This window comes from Eublepharis macularius, chromosome 8 (genome assembly GCF_028583425.1).
Source record: "Eublepharis macularius isolate TG4126 chromosome 8, MPM_Emac_v1.0, whole genome shotgun sequence".
NCBI lineage: Eukaryota > Metazoa > Chordata > Lepidosauria > Squamata > Eublepharidae > Eublepharis > Eublepharis macularius.
Window position 1 is genome coordinate 30635023 of NC_072797.1, and position 13577 is coordinate 30648599.

The window sequence follows — 13577 nt, forward strand, 5'->3', positions numbered from 1 at the left end:
CACCAAATGGGCCAACTTGGCCCCGTACAGAGTGCAGGAGCACTCGAGCGGCCTGTGTGGTCAGGCCACTTCCGGAAGTGGCATCATCATGCTGGCTCCACAATGAAAGAAGACCTCATGCTCCACAGAAGGCAAGTGCCAGGTACCCCAACCTCCCAATGGGAGGTGAGGGGTATCTGGCAACCCTATCCAGAGGCCCCAGTTATGTCACTTCCAGTTGAAAATTGGAATCTAGAGGATCTCAGAAGGGCCAAATTAGCCCCTCCTAATTTTCAACCAAAAGTGCATGATTGTGGGGCCTTCAGAACACACATGCAATTTCACTGCATGCTCTATTGGATCCTGGTCAGCCTCCCCATCCCCCCCGCCACTGGCCAAGTGAGTGGGGGCAGGAACGGAAAGGTGGGGGTTGGGAGATCCCCTGCCTTGAGTAGGGGCTGGCACCCCTAGTGTGACTGGCACAAGGTCTAGTTTGACATTTCAACTAGTACACCACACTGGGTTGAACAATTCAGGCAAGTTCTTAAACTCCCTTTCTTTTGTAAAGGAGGGAATATTTCTCTCTGCATCTCTGCTACTCCCCCCCCCCCAAAATGCAGAACCAAATTGGCTCACATAATTATCCTGTCCACCATTTAATCCTCATAACAACAGCCCTGTGAAGTAAGTTAGGCTGAGAGGGTGTGACTGGCCCAAGTTCAACCGGCAAGCTTCCTTGGCACAGAGGAGTTTCAAACCTGGGTCTCCCAGATCCTATTCTGAAATTCTAATCACTACGATACGCAGGTCAGGTCAGGACAGTTATTATACCCCTTCTGTTTTGTAATAAAGAGGATATTTTCCACTCTATCTCTGCTGCCTGCATCTTTTTGCCTTTCATGGCTTCCTTGACTTGGACCATTAACCATGCAGGCATCCTTTTAGACTTTCTAGTACCTTTTCTGATAAGGTATGCATTCTGTCTCTGGGCCTCTCTTTGTATAGTTTTAAATAATTGTGTAGTTCTAAATAATTTCCAGGCATCCTGAAAGGATTTAACTCACTTAATTCTCTCTCTTTTGAAATTAAAATTTATTGTTTTGGAATTTGGGGACAATTTTCCATTTATTTGAACGCTGAACATGATATCATTAATGGAGGCTTTAGACCCCCTGAACAACCATGAAGATTTTGTAAGTTGTAGATTGCTGGGAAATGTAGTTTATGCAAGGTGCTTAAGTTGTGTTAAGAAATTTCTCCCATATTTTGCTGAAATCAAGCATCAATCACTGGTCTTATACTACCAAGATTACAGCATGTACTACAAACACTAGTTGGCTCCATCATTTGTGTCTTTTTTTCCCCTACTGGAAGCAGGGCTAGCCCCATCCAACCGCAGCACATCTGGCAGAGATCAATGGATTTACAAAATGAAACCAAAAACCAGGGTGCATGTGTTACTCTAATTTTATCATTTTTATGATATCTCTGTGTTTGTCTCCTCAGTCTGCTGCACCCAAACCCTCCCTTTAACCTGTTTCTTGTTAATGCTGATCAAGGTAGCATGTGTGAACACTGGCATCTCCTCCTAAGGAACTGCGCATCCAAATTTATTAGCTGTTGAGCCACAGTGCCCCCGAATTTATTACACCTTAACCCAGTCAACCTATACTTGTATCTCTAATTATGCTTCTTTCCATAGATCTATACCTATACCACCTTCCCTGTCTATTTAACTCAAGCTTTCTTCTGACTCAGCAGGAAATTATTACCCACCCAAAAAGTTCCTTCCTCTAACTGTACTTGTCACTTCAGTTGTTCATGACAAGATCAAATATACAGATGTGACAGGAAATATTAATATATAGCAGACCATGTAAACAGCATCTACCCTGCTAACATATGCCAGCTAACTTAGTCAGTTATAGAAGAGGCACACTCCAGTGCCTAGAAATGACACTTTTCTCTAGAAAGCCCAAGGCCACACTGGGGGTGTTTCATCTTTCCGTTTCAAAAAGAACGCACATAGCACAAGAAACCAAAGCCCACTTCCTTTATATTGTCTCAATATATATTAGTAGATTCTGAACTGGGCAAAAAACCAGAGCGGACGCAATGGAGCTTTTCTTTGTCTTGTATTTCTCCACTGCCATGTCTCTTTTGGGGATTCCCAAAGGTAAGTGCTATTAAGTTGTATCTGAACTTTTAGTCTTCCCATGAGTGCTGTAAGTTGCAGCCTTATGAAATGGGTCTATCCTTTCTATGGTCTACAGTACCTTTTACCAGTTTCAGCCTGGTTAGCCTGCTGTGGCCTTTTATGGGCAGAAAGGCCTGTCCACTGTGGTGTGTGCCCTGCCATCAATCTTGGCCTACCTACATGGGCTCCTAAGTTGTCTCTGGGTACAATTCAAGGTGTTGGTGCTGACCTTTTAAGCCTTATGTGGTTTAGGAACAACACAAAATGTCCACACTTTCTAAGATTAGGCAGGTGGCAATCTAGGAGAGAGCCTTCTTGGTTGTGGCACCTAAACTCTCGCACTCTCTCACAAGAAAGATTTATCTGTCTCATTCTGTTACCATCCTCTGCCTGTGAGTGAAGGGTTTTTTTTCTTCATCTGGCATTTCCACAGTGATCCCTCCTTCCTTTCCAATATTTTAAATTGTTGTTTGTATGTTTGTATGTTTTTAGCTCTGGTTTTAATTGTTTTAATGATGAGGCTTTCTTGATTGAGTTTAATGGTTTTTAAAAGTCTTTTCATTGAGTATGTTTTAATTTGTTACCCATTTTTGGTGGCCCTAATGAGAGCAGAAAGGCAGGATATAATTTCATAAAAGAAAATAAATAAACCTCATTTCAATACTGCTTCTTTGCTCTGCTCAGCTTCCCCAGAATTGAATATATGTCAGTGGACTTGTCAGGTCTGATTAGAATGGTCTATTTCTGTGGATTGGCCACAGTTAGGCAAATTCCAGTGGGGTAGCCACATTGATCTGCTGCAGCCAAATAACAAAAAAGTCTTGTGGCACCTTAACAACCTACATATTTATTCTGGCACAAACGTTTGTGAACTGGATCCTGTTTCATCAGATGCATAAAGCATTACGCTCAGTTGGCACTTTTAAAAATGCTTTCTGCCACATGTAGCCTGCTCCCCTGACTACATATTCACTAGTAGACAGATCAAAAATAGAATGTTTGATGCACTCCAAATCATGCAATGTTTCAACTTTCAACATCATACTACCCAATGGAAAAATCCAGTAATATAGTTTTTTTCTATATAACTGCAATCCTGTGCAGAATTTCTTGGTCTCTCAGTGGGCTTAGATTGGAATAACTCTGGACAGGATTTCAGTATATATGAATTCATCCTTTGGAGTACAGCATGAGGCCCATTAAGCCAAATCAGTCCCATCTGTCATGTAAGGCAGCCAGTGAAGAAATCATTAAATCTATTTTGTCACCTTCCTGGGATTGCAAAAATGGGATTACAAATGCAAAACTGGGGAGCAGTTCTGAGTGGATCACAGGTTATTTGAGCTTCCTTTATGTTATTCTATTATTTTGCACTGCAATTAATAGATTAATCTTTGCCATCATCTGTACAACCTGATTGGCGTGGCTTGTTTCGGCTTAGGTCACTGTGCGAGTATAATTGGAGGGAAAGAATCGATTCCACATTCAAGACCTTTTATGGCCCTAATCAAAGGAAACGTCTATTGCGGAGGAACTTTGGTCAAACAAAGCTGGGTTTTAACAGCCGCCCATTGTAATTTGTAAGTCTGAATTTTTGGTTTGTTGTTGTTTGCCAGGTTATGCTGGATATTTGCCAAGAGCACTTTAGAAATTAACAACACCGTAATGTATGGATCCTTAAGTACTGCTGCAATTTATAAGCATTGATGATGAGGGCAATGGAATCAGGGATAACAAACACATTCAAGTTTTATTTGGTTTTTAAACATGACACTGATTTTCTTCCCACTCTCTTATTATAGATAGTACAAGTTATTGGGTCTAAAAGTTGCTTTATTATTTGTTATTACCCTGTATATTTGGTAGGAGGGTTAAACCTGGAAACAATAACCAGACAAGCTTTAACTTTTTTACTGTTTTTAAGAACAGTACCCAAATTCTGCATGTCTCAAACAATATGCGAAATGTCCCTATCAGACTCGCTGCCTATCTCAGGATACCTTCCAATCCCTCTCTCTCTCAAAAAAAAAAAACACCCTTCTTGACCCTTCAGTTCTTAGTTGGATGTTAAACCATCTCAGTTTTCCCTCTAACATTCAATTTAGCATTTTGAGTCTGATTGGTCTGAGTTGCCTGGAGAAGACAAGAGGATGGAATCTTCTGCCCATCACAATGTTAGAAGAAGGGACTGGCAAGGTCTCTTGCTCAGGCCTTTAGGACTGCCAGCAGAGAAGAAGGAAGGCAACAGCTATAGAGTCAGTTAGATAGATAGGCGGCTATCAGTCTCCCTCCTGCCAGGAGAACTTCTTCCCTTCCCTTCTCTCCCCCTCCTCTCTCTCTCTCCTTCCATGCATGCACCAGGAGAGGGAGCATGGTGTCTCCTCCTGAGAGAGATGGCCTACTTTCTGTCTAAAGCCATCCTACCTAGTTAGATCAGTTACTACTAGTTATTTCTCTCCTGTAAACTTATGTAATAAATATTTTTTTTAGATAAGTAAAAAGTTATTGGTTCTCTAACTTGGATGGCATGCCTTAGTTAACATGCCTTAACTAAAACCCAATACACAACTGCATCATTGAGTCCACTAGAGGAATATAGTGTCATGGACCCTCACTTCCACCTCCTGGGAGTTCCATTTAAGTGAACACCTTAATCATATTTAGTGCTTGGAATCACTTTCTTGCCCACATAAGCTCTCTACACCTCAGTGCTTTCTCAATTCCTTTTAAACAAATCCTCGTTTCTGATTTTAATTCCATGTAGCCTTTCTTTATATTGTTTTCCTCCAGTTCCATCACCAATCAAAAAATCCTTGTTCCAAACTTTTGTGTCACTTACTGAAATTGGTGTTTTATAGTATTTGAAACTGGGAGGAGTTAATAAGAATAATAATAACAATAACAACAACAACATTCAATTTATATACCGCCCTTCAGGATGACTTAACATCCAGTGAGAGTGGTATACAAAGTATGTCATTATTTTTATCCCCACAACAAAACACCCTGTGAGGAGGGTGGGGCTAAGAGAGCTCCTAAAAGCTGTGACTGACCCAAGGTCACCCAGCTGACTTCAAGTGGAGGAGTGAGGAATCAAACCCGGTTCTCCAGATTAGAGTCCTGCACTCTTAACAACTACGCCAAACTCGGTGAGGTCCACCTTCCATAAATATAAAGTGATGAATATAGATGCTGAAGTTACCTTATATTTATGGATCTGCATTAATCCCCTCTTGCTCAGTATTTACTCTGATAGCAGCTTGCTAATATCTCAGGCAGGAAAAAAGTCTTTCTCAACTTATGAGCTTATTTAAGTGGAAATGGCAGGAACTGACTCAGGCAGTGACCAAAACAAGGTTCAATGTGAAGAATTTTTCAGAACAGCAATATTAGTACAATACTTGCTAGAAATGAAACTCTGGTTACCCGTTAAGCTATCAGTATCATTTTATCTTCTCAGGGGCACAAATCCTGAAGTTATTCTTGGAGCTCATTCATTATCAAAGAAAGAAGAAAGTCAGCAGATTTTTAAACTTGCGAAATTTGTACCTTACCCATGCTTTAGTTGGGAGACAAATGACAATGATATTATGCTTCTGCAGGTAAATTTTTAAAATGACACATGCATTTAAAACAAATGCTACTAGAAACCATGTTTTGTATTGTGTTCTGTATGATTGTAAGAAATGTCAGAAACTTGTCCTTCTTGCCAAGTGAGTAATATATTTTCCCACCAAAATCAACTGTTTGAAATGGAACTAGTTTCTCAAATAGAAGTTAGTTACAGTATCAGCAAAATGAATTTCAGTAACTGCCCAAGCTCCCTTGTTTAGTTGGCAGGCTTTCAGGGGATATTGTTTTCATAAAGTCTGCCATAAATTATCCTAAACATGCCCACTGTAAGTGTAATCAACAGTATTTTATAAGATACAATTTACTAAATCATTGTTATCCATTGTTATCATTCATTTGGAACCGTTTGGGTTTGGGTTGAATCTAGTGATCTGTTGGTACAAGGATTGTACCCCCATCACTCCATTCCAGGGGTTGTGGGACCCAAAGATGAATAGCTGTATGGATTGAGGGGACAGCCCAAAATTGTCTTCTCCTTCATTTGCTGCAAGCACCCACTCTGCTTTTTGCCCCTTCTTAGTGCAGTCCCCTGACTCTAGATGTGTCCTCCTGCACATGAGTAGCAGCTTTCCCAGCCTTAGAAATTATTGTTGGGGAAAGATCCAGAACTGCCAGGTCCTTCTACTGATAACACCCTTTGATATTTGGGGCAGGGGGGGGATAAGGGTAAACAGTTTTGAGGTCTATCGATTTCCCCCATTTTTGCTTTTTTGGTGACAAATGAGAAGAAATTTCAAAAAAGTTTCATATCATGAAATCTTAAGAACTTAAGATCTGCAGTTGCCACATGATTGTTTCCAACCACTTCTGGGCTTTATTATTCCTTTAGCTTAATGGAACAGCGAAGCTCAATCAATATGTGAAGACCATTAAGCTTCCTGATACTTACAATGACATCAAAGCAGGCACACAGTGCCTAGTAGCTGGATGGGGCATTACTCATAACAAGGACAAAAGGGCCTCTGATACGCTGCATGAAGTTAATGTCACAATCTTTGAGAGAAGCTTCTGCAATGGCAGGAAACACTACAATTCCAATCCTGTTGTCACGATGAACATGGTATGTGCCGGTGACAAAAAGGGAAGGAAGGATACATGTAAGGTAAGAAAGTTTATTAACCAACTAAGAAACCACACCTACATGCTCTGCTCACTGCACTCATAATATTCTTTTATACAGACTCTGCCCTGTCCAGCAGCCCAAATAGTCCAGTTTAGCCTGAGCTTGTCAGAGTTTGGAAGCTAAGCAGGGTTGGCTATGACTAGAAATTGGGTTTGGGTGGGAGACCACCAAGGAAAACAGAAGAAGACTGGCAGAAGAAGACAATGGCAAACCAACACTGCTCTTCTCATTCCTTGAACACCCCATGATTGGGGTCGCCATGAGTAGGTTGAGACTTGCCTGCACATTCCTCCTATCTTGTTTGACAACAAATAACTTATTTTTAGAAGAAATCATTTAGAGCACCTGAATTTGGATTTTATTTAGTTGTATTTAAAAAGCTAGTAATTTTGGAGTGGATGCAAGCTAAAGATTAATCTTGAGACGATGGAAATGTCACTGTTAAGCAGAAGGTCTGACCAGGGATTTAAATTTTTATTCATTCTGGATGGGGTTGCACTGCTCTTGAAGGAACAGGTCTGTAGTCTGGGGATGCTCTTGGCTCCAGGCTTACTACTGGATAAGCAGGTGGCAGCTGTGAGAGCCTTTATCAGCTTCAACTGATTAGCCAGCAGCAGCCTTTCCTGGCCACTATGGTTACCCTGGCACGCCAAAACTCTAGAACTCTCTCCCCAGGGAGACGTGTATGTCTCCTTGTGTTGGCAGGTTCTGCCAGTGGCTGAAGACATTTTTGTTTCATTTGGTGTCCCCCCAGTGATCCCTCCTTCCTGTGTTTTAATTGCAATTTTTGGACTTTGTGTGTGTTTTAGCTCTGGTTTTAATTGTTTTAATGATGTGTAGTTCAAAAATGTGATTATAGTTATGTATGTTTTAGTTTATTAAGCTGACTTTGTGGCCCTTGTGAGATCAGAAAGGTGGGATATAAATTTTATAAAATAAAATAATAAATATATTTTTTCCCACACATTTTTCCTCAAGCAGTGATTTTGAACACTATTTCAAAAGTATGATGATTTAATGCAGGCCTGCAATTTATCAGCTTTAGTTCCTCACAGATTTTATTTTGTATTTTAATATTGATATTTATCTTGATTTATTTGTGATAGAATAATTGTACACAGGGATTTTTTTAAGTGTAAGTTTTAAAGCTGTATTTTAACTATGAGTAGAAAGTCATAGATGACTTATGGTGACCCCCGGTGGAGTTTTCAAGGCAAGAGACTAATAGAAGTGGTTTACCATTGCCTGCTTCTGGAAATCTGGTCTTCTTTGGGGATCTTTCATCCAATTACTAGTAAGTCTGACGGCTTAGCTTCTAGACTAGATCTGGCTTGCCTGGGGTAACTGCTCCTGAAGAAGGGATTATTTCTGGAAAATACTGCATTTGAATCATGGCACTATTTGATAAGTTGTTTTTCTTTTCATAGAGTGTCTGTTCCCAATTTTTTTAAATACCACCACCACATACACCCAATGTCCAGAAAAGGTTTTCTATTCTTTTGATAAAGAGGAGAATGAACATACATGTGTATTAGATATGTATATCAGTACAACACATAGAAGACTTCAATGGATTTAAAAGAGTCTACCTGCTTAGGATTGCACAGTATATGGTCTTTTCAAAGGTTGGGCAACCCAACTGACATATAAAGCAAGATCCTAATCTCTTGCTGGTTCAGGGTTCTTTTAGCTATTAGTTATACTGCATGCAAAGGCCTTGCTAGGACTGCTGAAAAATGATACTTCAGTCTTTATCATGAGAGTGGCTCCTAATTTTTAAAATAATTTTTAGTGCTCAGTATAGCATATATTCAGTTATGATTATCTAGAGCCAAACTAGGAGCTCCATGATTGCCTGTATAGTCCTATATAATTGAAATAAATGGGCTTAGACTGAAGTAACTCTGCATAGGATTGAATGGTGGGTCTCGTAAGCATTTTTCATAACTGCTGCCAAAGGTGGCCTCGGTTGGAATCAAAGCCACCCCAGGGTGAATGTTCCAGGTTCAATCCCCAGCATCTTCAATGAAAAGGATCAGGTAGTAGGTGATATGAAAGACTTCATGTGAGACCCTGGAGAGATGCTGCCAGTCGGTGTAGATGGTACTGTCCTTGATAGACCAATGGAGTATGAAGTAGCTTTGTTAGTATAGGGAGGGAGGAGTAATGCTTTCCCCTTTGCCATTTTCCTAACTCAAACCTCTTTGTGGAGTTGCTATTGGTTTCATTGTGAGAAATATGTCACATATGTTGTATGCAGGGTTGCTATTTATGGAACAAAACTGCATGGGAAGTCCAATCATGGATCTCCCAGCATGGGAGTAGCCAGAATCAAAGTAAAGGAATTATTTGCAAATAATGTAGTAAAATCCTGTTACGTAGTCTAATTTATGGTAGATAGACAAAGGAGAAGACATTTGATTTAAAAAAAAAACTTTCTGAGGCCTTCTACATGGCAGGGATTCCTGCTCCTCTGGCACCCGGGTCTGGACATCATGATAATAAAGTGCCATTGGAACTAGGTCAAGCTAGATAGCAAGCTTTTTCTGTGACCTAACAAATAACAACTGCCAACACATAACAATATTTTTACCCAAAGGGGGAAAGGCAACTGCAATTATCAGAATTTTAAACTGGTGTTGCTATGTGCCAGCTCATGTGAATGGTAATGGCAAATCTCTCATTTCCTTTTCCCAGGGTGACTCAGGTGGTCCCTTGATATGCAAGGGTGAACAAAGAGGCATCACATCCTTTGGTAAACCATCAAAATGTGGCTCAGTCCAATACCCTGGTGTCTACACTCGTCTTACAAAGACTCATCTCTTGTGGATAAAGAAAACCATAGGGGGTGACTGATAGTTCATTTTGCGATTCTATCATCCGATAATTATTGATGTGGCCATCCTTTAATGTTGCCAAGTGTTTTCAGTTACAATTCCCATTCATTCATGCAACAATGTATCATGAATATCAGTAATAGTGCTATCACATAATTGATGGAATTTATTAATCTTAAGAGTTCTAATTATGGATATAATTGCATATTACTAAAACTATAGTTGTGAATTAAAGATTACATATTGATGTACCTTTCTTTAACTGTATGAGAAGCTGTGTTATAGTTGTAGGAATGTTTTACCTGAGGACCTACCACTCCGTTTTTAAATAGTTATTAAAAAAATTTTGAAAAAAAATTGTTTTACAATTAAATTGTGGAGTTGATGAATTAAATATTGCAGCCCTATTTAGTATTCTGAATCTCATATGGGGAACTAAGTATATGGAAAACTAAGTATATAGGGAACTAAATATAACCTAAGTGGTATACATAGAAGATTTTATTCCATGGGACCTCTAAGAACAGTTTCCAGGAAGTAAATCCCACTGAATAGACCTGAGTAAGATCCTGAGTAGACTTGCTTAGGATTGCTCTCTTAGAAGTGCCCTGTTAGAGGTATAAAGACCAGTTCAGAGGAGCTAAAGGCTGCTCTAAGTCCTCAGCCTCAGTCCCAAGCCCAGTTCCAACATTTAGTTCATTGGTTTAGTATGTGTGTGTGTACCATTAATAGACTTGCTCAGATCCTGCAAACTTCTTTTATTGAGTCAAGCCATTTCATTTTGGGTCTTCCTTTTTTCCTACTGCCTTCCACTTTCCCTAGCATTATTGATGTTTCCAGAGAATCTTGTCTTATGGTGTGACCAAAGTACAATAGACTCAGTTTTGTCATTTTAGCTTCTAGGAAGAATTCCGACTTGATTTTGATATAGTACCCACTTATTTGTCTTTTTGGCCATCCATGGTATCCACAAAACTCTCCTCCAGCACCACATTTCAAATTAATCCATTTTCTTCCTGTCCAACTTTCACATCCATACATAGTAATGGGGAATAGCATAGTTTGGATTATCTTGATCTTGGTTCCCAGGGAGAGATCTTTATCTTTAAGGATCTTCTCTAGCTCCCTCACAGTCACTCTTCCAAGTCTCAGTCTTCTTCTGTTATCTTCGTTGCAGTCTCCCTTTTGATTGATGATTGAGCCAAGGAATAGAAAATTGTGAACAATTTTAATTTCCTCATTGTCAACTTTAAAATTGTGTAATTCCTCAGCGGTCATTATTTTTTGTCTTCTTGATGTTCAGCTGTAATCTTGCTTTGGCATTTTTACCCTTAACGTTCATCAGTAGTCGTTTCAAGTCTTCACTATTTTCTGCCAGTAGCATGGTGTCATCAGCATATCTCAAATTGTTAATTTCCTTCCACCAATTTTCATTTCACTTTCTTTTAGCTCTAGATCTTGGCTTAATAGTCATTGCTTTTTGCTAGAAAGATTCCATCATCCATGAAAACCATGTGCAATAAGGTGTGGAGTGGAAATTTCAACCTTTTCCTTTATTGTTTCTCTGGTGGATGAAAGCCTGATTAGAAGGCCACTTCATTCATGGCAAGGTAAATTTTACCACCAGTTTCATTGGAAGTCAAGTTGGACATAAAAAACAGAGGGTACCCGCAAGGAATTGTAAGGGAGAGAAGATCCCATTTCTCCACTCCTGTTCACTGTTGTAGTCATCTCCTTCTCATCCACGGTGAGCAGGAGAGACACTGAGGTGATGGCAAACAGCCTTTTTCTCAGTATACCATGACAATATTTTGCTGCGGAATAATCCATTATTGGTACACAAAGCAGAGGAACCCCCATGTCAATACTGAATTCTCAAAAGTAGAAACCTCTACAAGTGAAGGAAAACCTAATCAAAAATTATTGTAAAGCTAAATGAATACTTTTTTTCTACACAGATTTTTTTTTTCATGAAATAATATTTCATGAAAGCGGTCTGAGCTTGCATGGTTTGCTGTTTAATTAATTGAATACACTTGGTTAATTATTCTTGTTCATTGAGTAAAACAATGCTTGTTGATTCTGATTCAAGATTATCATTCATTGTTTGTTTCTTCTTCCCAGAATGCAAGTGGTGTAATCTAACATCTACAGCAATCGAAACAGACTGTCATCTTATCAGTATCTAACATCAAAGCTTGTAGGGCAGGGTCTTAAGATATGAACCTGAAACATTCGTTTCTTTCCTCCTTTTTAACTGCCTGATGAAGGGTTCTGATATACTCGACCCCTTGCATAATGTTTCGTGACTTTTGGATTGGCCCCAATAAAAGGTGTTATATGAATTTTGTTTCTTCCAGTTACGACCATGATTAGAATGACATATAAACGATTTCTGAGAATTGAGTCATTTTTAGATATTTAGAAACTAGATGCTTATGTATAGATTTTTCACTATAGTTATATTTGTATTTCAGTTGTGCATGGGTAGGGTTGCCAGATCCCTCAACATGAAAACTTGGGGATGAGGGAATTGTGAGGAGGTATGCTCTAGATTTTAAGCAAAATAGCCCCACTTGGGGGCCTTCACTTTGTTTGTCACACCAGGAATGACATCATTTTCAGCTTGACAAAGAAGGCTCCAGAACTCATTTTAGTGTACACTAAAACATGTAAAATTATTAGCCAATGATGACAAATTCCAAAGCCACAGTACTATACAGTACACTAAATGCTAAAAAAAAAATACATGCCATTAAGGCAAGAAGTTATATTCTCAACACAGCCACATCCTTAAGTGTTCATTTGCATTTGACACAGTTTAACGGAACCCTGAAAGATTAGCTACATGTAGGATAACTGACTCTGACCACTGCTGATAATGTTAGACAATGAGTCAAAAAACATTTTTTTAAAAAAACAGCATCTCTACAATAACATGACCATACTACACTATGGTGCCTGTTTATTTCAAATATATATTCTGAAATTTATTTCACATTGCAACAGAAGTTGCAATTAGGTTATTAACCATATGATTAATATAACAAAAGAAAAATCCAAAGCAAGGCTTATTTCTCCTAATGAAGTCAGCGGTTCCCTCATGCAGGTTCCCAGAAAGGGTTAATTCTACTCTTCAGCTCAGGGTTAATTCTACTCTTCAGCTCAGACCAGCTCAGCTCAGACCAGGACTAGGACCAGACCAGGACTGGTTTTACACTTTTATCCTTTGTAGTAGAAACTACTTGAGAAAATTATCGAACAGCTAGCTATCGGCATGTGGTATGTTCTTAATCAAGAAATGTACCTAAGAGCCAAGCTACAAGTGATGCCTTACACAGGTTGGACACTTGTCAGCTTACCTCAAGTTTTGATGGGAAATGTAGGCGTCCTGGTTTTACAGCTTGGCTCTCCATTACAGCTGCAAGACCAGGATGCCTACATTTCCCATCAAAACTTGAGGGAAGCTGACAAGTGTCCAACCTGTGTCAGGCGTCACTTGTAGCTTGGCTCTAAGACAACTTGTGCCACTCTTGGAGGGAAAAAAGGGTATGAAGACAATGCATGCTAAACTCTCCAATGGAGCAAGTGTATATTACCTCTGTTAAAAAAACAACAACAGTAGTTTACAGACATATCCTTCCTTTTCATTTGCCATAGAAATCCTGTTGCTGGAAATATTGCAACCAGAGAATTATATTCTGCATACAGAAGCATAGCTTGTTCAAGGGACTTTTGCAACTCTATATGAAACTGCATATGCGTTTTTTTCTTCTCATCATCAGTGGGTTCGGTTGAAAATATATCT

At 39.4% G+C, this 13577-nt stretch overlaps 1 protein-coding gene across 1 annotated transcript; it reads left to right on the forward strand.

The window, feature by feature from the left end:
• The first annotated feature begins 2094 nt into the window (after window positions 1-2094).
• LOC129334524 (granzyme A-like) lies at window positions 2095-9866 on the forward strand. The gene is made up of 5 exons (XM_054986681.1): window positions 2095-2155; window positions 3618-3756; window positions 5637-5778; window positions 6639-6911; window positions 9630-9866. Exons 1-5 carry the CDS (start codon window positions 2095-2097, stop codon window positions 9786-9788), a joined length of 774 nt encoding a protein of 257 aa, XP_054842656.1. The 3' UTR covers window positions 9789-9866.
• Window positions 9867-13577: the final 3711 nt, after the last annotated feature.